The sequence below is a fragment of the Tachyglossus aculeatus genome, chromosome 2 (assembly GCF_015852505.1).
Source record: "Tachyglossus aculeatus isolate mTacAcu1 chromosome 2, mTacAcu1.pri, whole genome shotgun sequence".
NCBI classification, from domain to species: domain Eukaryota; kingdom Metazoa; phylum Chordata; class Mammalia; order Monotremata; family Tachyglossidae; genus Tachyglossus; species Tachyglossus aculeatus.
Window position 1 is genome coordinate 43,961,534 of NC_052067.1, and position 14,042 is coordinate 43,975,575.

The window sequence follows — 14,042 nt, forward strand, 5'->3', positions numbered from 1 at the left end:
TAAATACGATTGATGATGTATTCAATTCTGGGGTAGAGACCGGCTAATGAGGGTGGACCCGGTCCCCGTCCCACATGGGGCTCATGGACTCAGTCCCTCTTTTCTGGACCTTGGGCCCGTTGTTGGGCAGGGGCCGTCTCTAGATGTCGCCGACTTGTCCTTCCCAAGCGCTTAGTCCAGCGCCCTGCAGGCAGGCAGGCAGGCAGGCAGTCAGCGCGCAATCAATAGGACTGAATGAAGGTTACGGCCGAGCGAGGCCGAGAGAAGGGACTTGGCTAAGGGCACGGTGCCGGCGGCTCTCGGCCGAGCGCTTAGTGCAGTGTTGTGCGGAGGAGGAGGAGGAGGAGGGAGGAGCGGGCGTGCCGGCTCGGAGGGTTGGGGTGTCGCCATGGTGTCGGGCCCGGGGCGGGGGTCCCGGAGCCGGGGCCGGCGGGGGGCCGGGGCCGGGGCGGGGCCGGGGCCACGGGCTCCGGGACGGCCGCTCCTCCGCGCGGGGGGGCCGGCGGCGGCGGCGGCGGCGGTTACGACGCCCAGGAGGAGGAGGAGGAGGAGGAGGAAGAGGAGGAGGCGGCCGCCGCCGGTGCGGGGCGGAGGCCCCGAAGGCCTGGGGCTCATGGCGGACATGGCCGGAGCCAAGCTCTCCCCGCGCCTGGGCGACAGCGAGCCCGGCAGCCCCGGGACCCCGGCCCCCAAGGTGAGCGGGGACCGGGGACGGGGACCGGACAAACGGGCGGGACCCCCGGGACCCCCCACCCCGGGGGGGAGGACGGACGGACGGGCGGACAAGTGCCGAAGGCCCGGGAGCCCTTGGTGCCGAGGGACCGGCTCCCGTGTGTTGCCGACTTGGACTTCCCAAGCGCCTAGTCCGGTGCTCTGCACACAGGCTGCTCAAGAAAGGCGATTGAATGGATGAATGAAGTACCGAGGGTCGGGGGGGCGAAGGAAGGAGGGCCTGAAGGCCGGAGAGGTGGAAGTGCCCAGGGGCGGAGGGACCGAGGGCCGGAGAGCCAAAGGAAGGAGGGAGGGACGGAGGGACCAAAGTGCCGAAGGCCGGGGACTCCGAGGGGCAGAGGGCCTGAGGGAAGGAGGGCCGGAGAGGCAGAGGGACCGAGGGACCGAGGGCCAGCGGGGCAAAAGAAGGAGGGCCTGAGGGCCGAAGGGGCAGAGGGCCTGAGAGGCGGAGGGACAGAGGGCCAGAGGGGCAAAGGAAGGAGGGCCAGAGGGCCGAAGGGGCAGAGGGCCTGAGAGGCGGAGGGACAGAGGGACCGAGGGCCAGAGGGGCAAAGGAAGGAGGGCCTGAGGGCCGAAGGGGCAGAGGAAGGAGGGCCTGAGGGAAGGAGGGCTGGGGGGGGCAGAGGGCCTGAGAGGTGGAGGGACCGAGGGCCAGAGGGGCAATGGAAGGAGGGCCAGAGGGGCAAAGGAAGGGAGGGCCTGAGGGCCTGAGGTCAAAGGAAGGAGGGCCTGAGGGCCAGAGAGCAAAGGAAGGGCGGCCTGAGGGCCGAAGGGGCAGAGGGCCTGAGGGAAGGAGGGCTGGAGGGGAAGAGGGCCTGAAGGAAGGAGGGCTGGAGGGGCAGAGGGCCTGAAGGAAGGAGGGCCGGAGGGGCAGAGGGCCTGAAGGAAGGAGGGCCGGAGGGGCAGAGGGCCAGAGGGGCAAAGGAAGGAGGGCCTGAGGGCCAGAGGGGCAAAAGAAGGAAGGCCTGAGGGCCAGAGAGCAAAGGAAGGAGGGCCTGAGGGCCGAAGGGGCAGAGGGCCTGAGGGAAGGAGGGCTGGAGGGGCAGAGGGCCGGAGGGGCAGAGGGCCTGAAGGAAGGAGGGCCGGAGGGGCAGAGGGCCAGAGGGGCAAAGGAAGGATGGCCTGAGGGCCAGAGGGGCAAAAGAAGGAAGGCCTGAGGGCCAGAGAGCAAAAGAAGGAGGGCCTGAGGGAAGGAGGGCTGGAGGGGCAGAGGGCCTGAAGGAAGGAGGGCCGGAGGGGCAGAGGGGCAAAGGAAGGAGGGCCTGAGGGCCGAAGGGGCAGAGGGCCTGAGGGAAGGAGGGCTGGAGGGGCAGAGGGCCTGAGAGGCGGAGGGACAGAGGGGCAAAGGAAGGAGGACCTGAGGGCCGAAGGGGCAGAGGGATAATAATAATAATAATGATGATGATGGCATTTATTAAGCGCTTACTATGTGCAAAGCACTGTTCTAAGCGCTGGGGAGGTTACAAGATGATCAGGTTGTCCCACGGGGGGCTCACAGTCCCAAACCTCATTTTCCAGATGAGGGAACTGAGAGGCCCAGAGAAGTTGTGACTTGCCCAAAGTCCCACAGCTGACAATTGGCAGAGCCGGGATTTGAACCCATGACCTCCGACTCTGACTCCACTGAGCAGGGACGGAAGTGCTGAAGGCCGGAGAGCCTGAGGGGCAGGGGGCCTGAGGGAAAGAGGGCTGAAGGGCGTGAGGGCCAGAGGGACCGAGGGCCAGAGAGGCAAAGGAAGGAGGGCCTGAGGACCGAAGGGGCTGAGGGCTGAAGGGACAGAGGGCCTGAGGAGTGGAGGGGCAGAGGATATGAGGGGAGAAGGGACAGCCTGAGGGGCTGTGGGCAGAGGGTGTGGGGGCGAAGGGACGGCTTGAGGGGCTGTGGGCAGAGGGTGTGAGGGGTGGAAGTGCTGAGGGGCTGTGGGAAGGAGTTCCTGAGGGGCAGCCGGGTCTGGCCTCCTCCTGAGGTGCTGTGAGGTGATGAGGGGGGCGAGGGGAGGAATCCCTCCTCCCCACCCAGCGGGATCCAAACCCTCCCCGAAGGGGGACATCGGGGGACACTGGCTGAAGCAAACGCCGAGCCCAGAAACCCGCCTCCCTCCTTGACCTGCCCGGAGACACTCAGTGAGAAACAGAATAACCGTGCCATTCGCTAAGCGCTTACTTTGTGCCTGGCCCCGTACTAAGCGCTGCATCCTCACTTTGTTGTATTGTACTCCCCAAGGGCTTAGTCCGGGGCTCTGCACACAGTAAGCGCGTAATAAATACGATTAAATGACTAAAAGCAAGTCGGGTTGGACACAGTCCTTGTCCCATTTGGGGCCCACGGTCCCGATCCCCATTGTACAGGAGAGGTGACTGAGGCCCAGAGAAGTAAAGTGACTTGCCAAAGGCCTCACAGCAGACGAGTGGCGGAGCCGGGATTAGAATCCGCGACCTACTGGCTCCCAAGCCCGGGCTCCGTCCGCTAGGCTCTGCGCCCTGTGGTATTTATTGAACATCTCCGCGGTGCCGGGCACTGTACTGAGTGCTTCAGAGTGTACAGGAGAGTTGGTAGACACGCTCTTTTCCCTCAAAGACTTGACAATCTAGGGAGGGAAATGGACATTCAAGTAAATTGTAGGGAGGGAAAGTGACCAACGGTGCGAATCTGTAAATTAAAAAAAGCGCAGTGGGAATGGGGGTGAGTGCCTAGTGCTTAGTCATTCATTCAATTGTATTTATTGAGTGCTTACTGTGTGCAGAGCACTGTACTAAGCGCTTGGGAACTACAAGTTGGCAACATATAGAGACGGCCCTACCCAACAATGGGTGGGTAATGAACTCAAGTCCCTAGTTGACGGGTGGGAGAAAAGGTGAGGAGGTTAATCAGGAAGGCTTCCTGGAGGAGATATAATAACAATAATATGAGCACTGTACTAAGCGCTGGGGCACTGTATTAAACATTATAAATTGGTTCGGTGCTTACTTCGTGCCAGTCACTGCTGAGTGCTGGGGGTAGATGTAGGATAATGGATCAGATGGTCCCTATCATTCATTCATTCAGTCGTATTTATTGAGCGCTCTACACACAGTAAGCGCTTGGAGAGTACAGTTTGGCAATAGAGACAACTTGTACCCAACAGTGGGCTCACAGTCTAGAAGTGGGGGAGACAGCCAACAAAACAAGATAAGAAGACAGGCATCCCACAGTGGGGCTCACAGCCCCATGAGAGAAAGAGAGGGGACCTTTAACTCCCATGTTACAGATGAGGAAACTGAGGCCCAGAGCAGTCAAGTGACTTACCTAAGGACACATAGCAGGCAAGTGCTAGAGCCAGTATTAGCACTGAGGTCTTCTACCATCTTTCCTGTCTCACAAGCCCGCAACCTTGGTGTCATTCTCGACTCCTCTCTCTCGTTCACCCCTCACATCCAATCCGTCACCAAAACCTGCCGGTCTCACCTCCGCAACATGGCCAAGATCCGCCCTTTCCTCTCCATCCAAACCGCTACCTCGCTGGTTCAATCTCTCATCCTATCCCGACTGGATTATTGCATCAGCCTCCTCTCTGATCTCCCATCCTCCTGTCTCTCCCCACTTCAGTCTATACTTCATGCTGCTGCCTGGATCATCTCTGTGGAGAAACGCTCTGGGCATGTTACTCCCCTCCTCAAAAATCTCCAGTGGCTGCCAGTCAACCTACGCATCAAGCAAAAACTCCTCACTCTTGGCTTCAAGGCTCTCTCTCCATCCCCTCGCCCCCTCCTACCTCACCTCCCTTCTCTCCATCTCCAGTCCAGCCCGCACCCTCCGCTCCTCTGCCGCTAACCTCCTCACTGTACCTTGTTCTCGCCTGTCCCGCCGTCGACCCCTGGCCCATGCCCTCCCTCCGCACATCCGCCAAGCTAGCTCTCTTCCTCCCCTAATGAGAGCTCACCTCCTCTGAGAGGCCTTCCCAGACTGAGCCCCCTTTTTCCTCTCCTCCTCCCCGCCATTTCCCCACCCTACCTCCTTCCCCTCCCCACAGCACCTGTATATGTTTGTACAGATCTGTCACTCCATTTCACTTGTACATATTTACTATTCTATTTATTTTGTTAATAATGTGCATTTAGCTTTAATTCTATTTGTTCCGACGATGACACCCGTCTACATGTTTTATTTTGTTGTCTGTCTCCCCCTTCTGGACCGTGAGCCCGTTGTTGGGTAGGGACCGTCTCTATATGTTGCCAATTTGTACTTCCCAAGCGCTTAGTACAGTGCTCGGCACACAGTAAGCGCTCAATAAATACGACTGAATGAATGAATGAAAGTAAGAAAATAATGAAATCCCTTAAAATGAATCTATTTTTCCTACATGGCAATTTGTACATCGCTTTTTTGCACAAAACTATGATTTAACAAACCCCTTACTCCCTTGCAAATAGAGAATATGGTTGATGAGAACAAAATTAATTGTTATCTCAAGATCATTTTGGGGGTAGTGTAATGAATCATTTGGTCTCTAGTATTTATTGAGTTCTCACAATGTGCAAAACATTGTACTGGGTGTTTGAGAGAGTACAGTAGAGTTAGTAGGCCGCCCTCAAGGAGGATACATTTTAGCAGGCATTAAAATAAATTATAGGTAGATGGAAGTAACGGTGATTTAAAATATGTACTTGAGTGTGGGTGTGTGTGTCTGTGGGTGTTGCGGGGTGCTCTGAGGGAGAAGGGGTGGATTGGTACCCGAGTGCTAAATGATACAAACGTGCTGAAGTGACAGTAAGGTGGGAAATAAGGTGGGAGATAATTAGGGAAGGCCTCCTGGAGGAGATGTGGTTTCAGAAGGACCTCGAAGATGGGGAGAGCCGTGGTCTGCGGGTTACGAAGGGGAAGAAAGTTCCAGGTGGGAGGGAGGGCGGGCATCAGTAAGAGGTCAGTGGAGGGAGAATTGAAAACGGGCCCTAGGGAGTAGCTGGAGAGCAGAGGTGTGTTGGTTGTGGAGTGAGGTAAAGGTCAGCCGCAAGAGATGAGAACAGAGCACAGTGACTCGGTCTCAGTGGGGGAGTCAGAAGGTCATGGGTTCTAATCCCAGCCCTGCCACATGTCTGCTGTGTGACCCCGGGCCAGTCACTTCATTTCTCTGAGCCTCTGATACCTCATGTGAAAAATGGAAATTAGGCCTTCAAACATGCCCGTGTCTCTCCCATCCTAAAAAAACCCTCTCTTGACCCCACCTCACCTTCTAGGTGTCGCCCCATATCCCTCCTACCATTCCTTTCCAAACTCCTTGAACGAGTTGTCTACACGCGCTGCCTCAAATTCCTCAACACCTACTCTCTCCTCGACCCCCTCCAGTCTGGCTTCCGTCCCCTACATTCCACGGAAACTGCCCTCTCAAAGGTCACCAATGACCTTCTGCTGGCCAAATCCCACGGCTCATACTCTATCCTAATCCTCCTCGACCTCTCAGCTGCCTTCGACACTGTGGACCACCCCCTTCTCCTCAACAGGCTATCAGACCTTGGTTTCACAGACTCCGTCCTCTCCTGGTTCTCCTCTTATCTCTCCGGTCGTTCATTCTCAGTCTCTTTTGCAGGCTCCTCCTCCCCCTCCCATCCCCTTACTGTGGGGGTTCCCCAAGGTTCAGTGCTTGGTCCCCTTCTGGTCTCGATCTACACGCACTCCCTTGGTGACCTCATTCGCTCCCACAGCTTCAACTATCATCTCTACACTGATGACACCCAGATCTACATCTCTGCCCCTGCTCTCTCCCCCTCTCTCCAGGCTCGCATCTCCTCCTGCCTTCAGGACATCTCCATCTGGATGTCTGCCCGCCACCTAAAACTCAACAGGTCCAAGACTGAACTCCTTGTCTTCCCTCCCAAACCCTGCCCTTTCCCTGACTTTCCCATCACTGTTGACGGCACTACCATCCTTCCCGTCTCACAAGCCCGCAACCTTGGTGTCATCCTGGACTCGGCTCTCTCATTCACCCCTCACATCGAAGCCGTCACCAAAACCTGCCGGTCTCAGCTCCGCAACATTGCCAAGCTCCGCCTTTTCCTCTCCATCCAAACCGCTACCCTTCTCGTTCAAGCTCTCATCCTATCCCGTCTGGACTACTGTATCAGCCTCCTCTCCGATATCCCATCCTTGTGTCTCTCCCCACTTCAATCCATACTTCATGCTGCTGCCCGGATTGTCTTTGTCCAGAAACACTCTGGGCATGTTACTCCCCTCCTCAAAAATCTCCAGTGGCTACCAATCAATCTGCGCATCAGGCAGAAACTCCTCACCCTGGGCTTCAAGGCTGTCCATCACCTCGCCCCCTCCTACCTCACCTCCCTTCTCTCCTTCTACAGCCCACCCCGCACCCTCCGCTCCTCTGCCGCTGATCTCCTCACCGTGCCTTGTTCTCGCCTGTCCCGCCATCGACCCCCGGCCCACGTCATCCCCCGGGCCTGGAATGCCCTCCCTCTGCCCCTCCGCCAAGCTAGCTCTCTTCCTCCCTTCAAGGCCCTACTGAGAGCTCACCTCCTCCAGGAGGCCTTCCCAGACTGAGCCCCTTCCTTCCTCTCCTCCTCGCCCCCCTCTCCATCCTCCTCATCTCACCTCCTTCCCTTCCCCACAGCACCTGTATATATGTATATATGTTTGGACATATTTATTACTCTATTTATTTATTTATTTTACTTGTACATATCTATTCTATTTTATTTTGTTAATATGTTTGGTTTTGTTCTCTGTCTCCCCCTTTTAGACTGTGAGCCCACTGTTAGGTAGGGACTGTCTCTATATGTTGCCAACTTGTACTTCCCAAGCGCTTAGTACAGTGCTCTGCACACAGTAAGCACTCAAATACGATTGAGTGGGAGCCTTATGTGGGACAGGGACTGTGTCCAACCTATCTTGTATCTACCCTAGTTCTGAGAACAGTGCTTGGCCCATAGTAAGCGCTTAAGAAGTACAATAATTGTTATTGTTAGGTTGGCTCCAGAGGAGCAAAGTAAGTGAACTGGGGTGTAGTGGAAGAGGAGGGAGGTCAGTAGGAGGTAGAGAGCTGATTAAGTGCCTGAAAGCTCTGCTGGATGCAGAGGAGAGTAGGCAACCATTCGAGGTTTTGGAGGAACATCTAGATGTTTGCAGAGTAACATTTTCTGAAAAATGATCCGTGAAACAGGGTGAAATGGGGACTGGAGAGGGGAGAGTCAGGAGACGGAGATGTCTGGGAGGAGGTTGATTGTGAGTCAAGATGGAGTATGACAAGTGTTTGGACCAGCATGGTGGCAGCAGTTTGGATGGAGAGGAAGGTGAGGATTCTGGAGATGTGGAGAATAAAACAGCAGGATTTGTAGATTGACGGAGTATGGGGCTTGAGAGGGGAGTCAAGGGTAATACCAAGGTTACAGCCTTGAGAGGCAGTAAGGTGGTGGTGTTTATAGTGATGGGAAAGTTAGGAGGAGAGGACTTGCAAGGAAGTTGCATTCACTCTCATGGCTTCAATTACCTCCTTTACGCAGGCCATTCCCAAATCTACATCTCCAGCCCTGATCTCTTTCCCACTCTGCAGTTTCACATTTCCTCCCGCCTTCAAGACACCTCCACTTGGACACCTCAAACTTAACGTGTCCAAAACAGAACTCCATATCTTTCCGCTCAAACTCTCTCTGCCCCCGATTTTCCCATAGCTGTAATGATGATGGTATTTGTTAAGCGCTTACTATGTGCAGAGCACTGTTCTAAGCGCTGGGGAGGTTACAGGGTGATCAGGTTGTCCCACGGGGGCGGGGGGGGGGGCTCACAGTTTTAATCCCCGTTTTACAGATGAGGTAACTGAGACATGAAGAAGTCAAGTGACTTGCCCAAAGTCACACAGATGGCAGAGGAGTCGGGATTTGAACCCATGACCTCTGACTCCAAAGCCCATGCTCTTTACACTGAACCACGCCGCTTCTGTAGACAGCACCACCATCCTTGCCGTCTCACAAGCCCAGAACCTGGGTGTTATCCTTGACTCATCTCTCTCATTCATCCTGCAGATTAAATCTATCACTAAATCCTGTCGGTTCAATCTTCACAGCGACACTAAAATCCTCCCTTTCCTCTTCGTAGAAGCTGCTAACCAGGTTAATCCAGGAATTAATCCTTTCCCATCTCGATTACTGCATCGGCCTCCTTGCTGACCTCCGTGCCTCCTGTCTCTCCCCACTCCAGCCCATGTTTCTGGGACCAGTCAAATCCTGGCCAGGCTAACCGTAGCTCACCAGCACCTGAGGTTCTGACAGGGAGCGATAGGAAGTATTAACGCTTCCCAAAGCTCCCGGCGCTGTCGCCGGGAGACGCTGAGTGAGCATTAAGGCCGAACAGTTAGACCCGGAATGAGAAAATGGGGATGGCTGTTGTCACGCGATCCTTTTTCACCTCAAGTATGGTCAACAGGAGGGAAGAGGATCGGGAAGTAGCGAGGTATATCTGGGGAGGGGGTCTCCACGAACTCCGCCACACCCGAGTGGCGAGTCGCCTCTACCCAGAGTCGGGGACCCCCAATCCGTCAGACCTTTTGTGGCGCCGAGACACCGAGCGGACCGCCCCGTTGGCGCTGAGGAGTGTGTATTCTAGTAACTCGGCCCAGAAACTTGAAGCCCGATAGGGGTGGTTTGAGAGGTAGCTCGTTTGGGGTACTTCTTTGACAGCCCGTTCGGGGTAACTTGAAGGGAAGCCCGTTTGGGGTGGTTTGAGAGGTAGCCCATTTGGGGACAAAAAGAAGCCTTTTTGGGTTAGTTTCGGAGGTGTCTCCTCGGTTTTATCAGCTTCTAGAAGCCGAGCACTCTGCTGACCACTTACTGCATGTTAGCCTAGGAATAGCTTCGCTTCTGAGGGTTAGTTAGCGTGAGTTCCGTGGGCTATCATCTTAATAAACCCGCCTCCATCACCTATAACCCTCGAGTCTGTGAATCCATTTCCAACCCTCCGATCCGTCAGCTCACGTGTTGCCCCGAGGCTGATTCCCCCCAGTGACAGCTTCACTCTGTTGCCCGGATCGTTTTTCTACAAAAAGTGCTGAGGCGGGGGCAGCTGCTGATTGGCCCGGGACGGACGGGGCAGGGTAATGTGGAAAATGCCCTCCTTCAACATCATCATCATCATCAATCGTATTTATTGAGCGCTTACTGTGTGCAGAGCACTGTACTAAGCGCTCGGGAAGTACAAGTTGGCAACATATAGAGACGGTCCCTACCCAACAGTGGGCTCACAGTCTAAAAGGGGGAGACAGAGAACAAAACCAAACGTACTAACAAAATAAAATAAATAGAATAGATATGTACAAGTAAAATAAATAAATAAATAGAGTAATAAATATGTACAAACATAGATACATATATACAGGTGCTGTGGGGAAGGGAAGGAGGTAAGATGTGGGGGATGGAGAGGGGGACGAGGGGGAGAGGAAGGAAGGGGCTCAGTCTGGGAAGGCCTCCTGGAGGAGGTGAGGTCTCAGTAGGGCCTTGAAGGGAGGAAGAGAGCTAGCTTGGCGGATGGGCGGAGGGAGGGCAGCAGGTCGTCTACGAATGATTTAGCACCAGGTTCCCCACGAACGTGCGGTGTGTGACGGGTGAGAGGCGGCCCCCTTTTTTCTGGCCGCTCTCCCTGTTTCCGAGACGGACGGCCTTCCTCACCGGGCCCCCTTCCCCATTCCCCCTTCCCCTTCCCTCCTTTTCCCTCCCTTCCGGACAATGGGATTGTAGTTATCCTCTGTTGGCCCTTGTACCCGGAGAGCAAGAGCCCTGTGTTGGAAAACCCAGTGGGTACCCGAAGAGGCACAGACTCCAGTTTGCAATACAGAGCAGTCAGGATCTCTCACCCTGCCATCCAGGTGTAGCACCCGCCCTAATTTTACGGGCATTACAGTCCTGGCCAACTTTAGGTCATTTTTACAGACCGGTAGCTTACGGATGATTGGCAAACCCGGAAGGCCAGTACAGTGGTCTAATTTGGGAGTCTAATGCAAGAGTTTGAAGTGGATGCAGCCCCTCAGTACTTAGTGGATAGAGCACAGTCTGGGAGTCAGAAGGTCTTGGGTTCTAATCCTCTTCTGAAGTCTTCCAAGAGGCCTTCCCAGACTAAGCCCCCTTTCCTCAGCTCCCCCTTCCATCCGCACCACCTTGACTCGCTCCTTTTGCTCTTTAACCCCTCTCCCCATCCCACAGCACTCACGTATATATATATATATATATATCTATAATTCTGTTTATATTGATGCCTCTTTAATTGTTTTGATGTCTGTCTCCCCCCAAATACCACAACTACTTCTCCTCCTCTTCCTCCTCTTATTATTATTATATTAAGCTCCACTTGCTCAGTATCTCCTCAGAGTTGCTGTGTCCCTTCTGAAACCTGGCAGTCGATTTGCCACGGAGAGACTAGTATAGCATGCCAAATTCAGGAAAGGAGTAGCTCCTTATGGTTCTGTCCCTTCTGAAACCTGGCGGTCACTTTCCACAGATAGGCCAGTATAGCATGCTGAACCCAAGAAAGCAGCTCTTTTTGAGTAGATGCTTTCTAAAAAGTTTAAGAGGCAAAAAGCACAAACAATGCCATGGCTGCAAACATCAAACATATCATATTTTGTGTGTACATGGTGCAGCCCGTATTGGGTGTGTGTTGGCCTTTCACACTTACACGCACTCAGTGTTGGTTTATGAGAATGAAGAACAACTGTATATGGTGGTAATATGTTTAGTCTTAGGGAATTCAGCAGAACAGTATTTAATCCTGAAAAAAGTGTTGATGCCACAGTAATTGTATTGAGTTTGGAGTTCTAAGATTAATTATCTTCTTGTGTGGAATAATCCTATTTTGAAAAAGTAAAGTAATCAAATCTCTAGGCTTCTTGGGTTAAATTCTGCTCTTTCCAAAGTTCATCAAGATAAAGAAAACGACTTACTAGTCTAAATATTTTTATTTGTTCAGTTGTATACTTAGAAATCTTAGTGTTTCGCCTATATACATTCAAAAAAGTACACGGTAAAACTGCATCAATTCGGAATTCGTTAATACAGAATTTGTGACGTTCGACCCATTGCTTCTTTCCTTTGTTTTTTTTTTTTTCTAGTGGTAAAGGGAGGCAGGTTGACTTTACATTTAAGAAAGAAATATTTGACCCAGGCTGGGTTTTACATCAGTTAAGGTGCAAGAAGCGGGAGATAGGTGACATTAGTTGTGGAGAGAGCACTGAATCACTTAGCCTTCTTTGCCAGATTTAAAGAGAGGTTGGTACAGATACCAAAGAGCATAGTATGCACACATACACACACACACAAACGCACACCCGCGAGCACACACACCCCACAACCCAATGAGGTGCTTAAGACAGTGCTCTGCACACAGTAAGCACTAAATAAATACAATTGAGTGAACGGAAGTCACAGTGGCGCGGAAGCCTTGAGAGTTGAGTGGTAAAAGGGCAGTGTAGTGGTATTGTGAATGGCTGTATCATGGGGTGCTTTTTCTCGGGGAAAACATGTTCCAGAACCTCTGGAAAAGTAATATAAAATTAATTTTTAAAAACCTAGATACCGGTTAATCTTCAGTAAACTCATCAACACCTTCTGAAGTTGCTGAACCTTCCTAGCTCTTCAATTTATTTGGTTAGTGGTTTAGCGACCTTGAAAATCTGACACAAACTTTGGGCAGTGCTTATTCCAACATCCATGGAGTGTCCATCGCCAAGCTCAAGGGAAAGGTGTGGTTCTGTCATTAGTGCTGAGTGAGGGTTCTCAAATTGCACTATGGTTGTAATCCAGAGTAATAATAATAAAAAAATAATGATGGCATTTGTTAAGCGCTTACTATATGCCAGGCACTGTTCTAAGCGCTGGGGTAGATACAAGTGTATCAGGTTGCTCACAGTCTTAATCCCCATCTGCAGATGAGGTAACTGAGGCACAGAGAAGTGAAGTGACTTGCCTAAAGTCACACAGCTGACAAGTGGCGGCGCTGGAATTAGAACCCACGACCTCTGACTCCCAAGCCTGTGCTCTTTCCAGTAAGCCACACTGCTTCTCTGTGATACACAGGGCACCATCCACTTGTGGTAGTGAAAGGACATTGGAAACCACCTTGGCAATTTAGTTATTCAAACTAGATCCTCTTTAATCTGAATCGGTGAAGTTTGCTTTATGAACATACGAGTTTCACGTGCAAGTGTACCCAGATGAGTAGTTCTTTTTAAACAGTCATTGAAACCGTTTTTTTTTAAATTTCAGGATGACACTGAAGAAAATTCCAATGATGACACCCAGCCATCTAAAAGGAGGAGGATGGGCTCAGGCGATAGCTCCCGGAGTTGTGAAACATCTAGTCAAGACCTTGGGTATTGTCATTTTATTGTTTAATAGTTCAGTCATTCAATCATCCAGTCGTGTTTATTGAGCGCTTACTGGGTGCACAGCACTGTCCTAAGCGCTTGTGCCGTTGGCTTGTTGCACCCGTGCATCGGTGCTTCCCTTTCCTATTTGCTCCGTGAGGTCAGTTATGTCATGGTTTAGAAGCTACTCTTTACAGTTCACGCTCGTTCGTCATCATCCTTCCTGCATCATCATTCCTGCATCTGAGAAGCAGCATGGCTCGGTGGAAAGAGCCCGTGCTTGGGAGTCAGAGGTCATGGGTTCTAATCCCGCCTCTGCCACTTGTCAGCTGTGTGGCTTTGGGCAAGTCATTTAACGTCTCTGTGCCCCAGTTACCTCATCTGTAAAATGGGGATTAAGACTGTGAGCCCCACGTGGGACAACCCGATCACCTTGTATCCCCCAGCGCTTAGAACAGTGCCTTGCACATAGTAAGCGCTTAACAAATACCATTATTATTATTATTATTATTATCCTTATTGGCCTCAGAATGCCTTTCTCTCAGGGGATTGATGCACAGTACCACAAACATTTGAGTGCCCACCAAGTTGCTTCATGGAAAGTAAAGCAGTTTGCAAAAAATCTCTTCCAATTATTGGGTGCCACAGCAGAGGGGCTTGATGCCCCTCAAGCAGCTTCCCCTCTAGCAGCCCACCCAGTTCACTGGTGGTTTAAAGGCCAAAGTCACTGGACCTTTTCCTTGTGCCCAATGTGATTATTTTGTACCTTCCCCAGCCCTTAGCACAGAGTAAGCGCTTAATGAATACACGATTATTAAAGGGACCGGAGAACACCATTCCTGAGCCTCCCTTGTTGCTGACTGTTGGGTCAGTCATGGCCGTCTTTGTCCTCTGTCTGGGGTGGAAGGACCTTGTCCTGCTCTCTCTCAGGCCCCCGTGTAACAGGGAGGAAAGGAGTCACAAGCCAGAGGAGGG

General features: G+C 52.6%; 1 protein-coding gene across 2 annotated transcripts in view; it reads left to right on the forward strand.

The window, feature by feature from the left end:
- Window positions 1-562: 562 nt before the first annotated feature.
- Window positions 563-14,042, forward strand: part of PHF10 (PHD finger protein 10) — a 32,229-nt gene continuing 18,749 nt past the window's right edge. For both annotated transcript variants that reach the window (XM_038741574.1, XM_038741575.1), the window contains exons 1-2: window positions 563-694; window positions 12,967-13,073. In XM_038741574.1, the coding sequence (XP_038597502.1) occupies window positions 614-694; window positions 12,967-13,073 (188 nt within the window). In that variant the 5' untranslated portion in view covers window positions 563-613. The remainder of the gene's footprint in view (window positions 695-12,966; window positions 13,074-14,042) is intronic.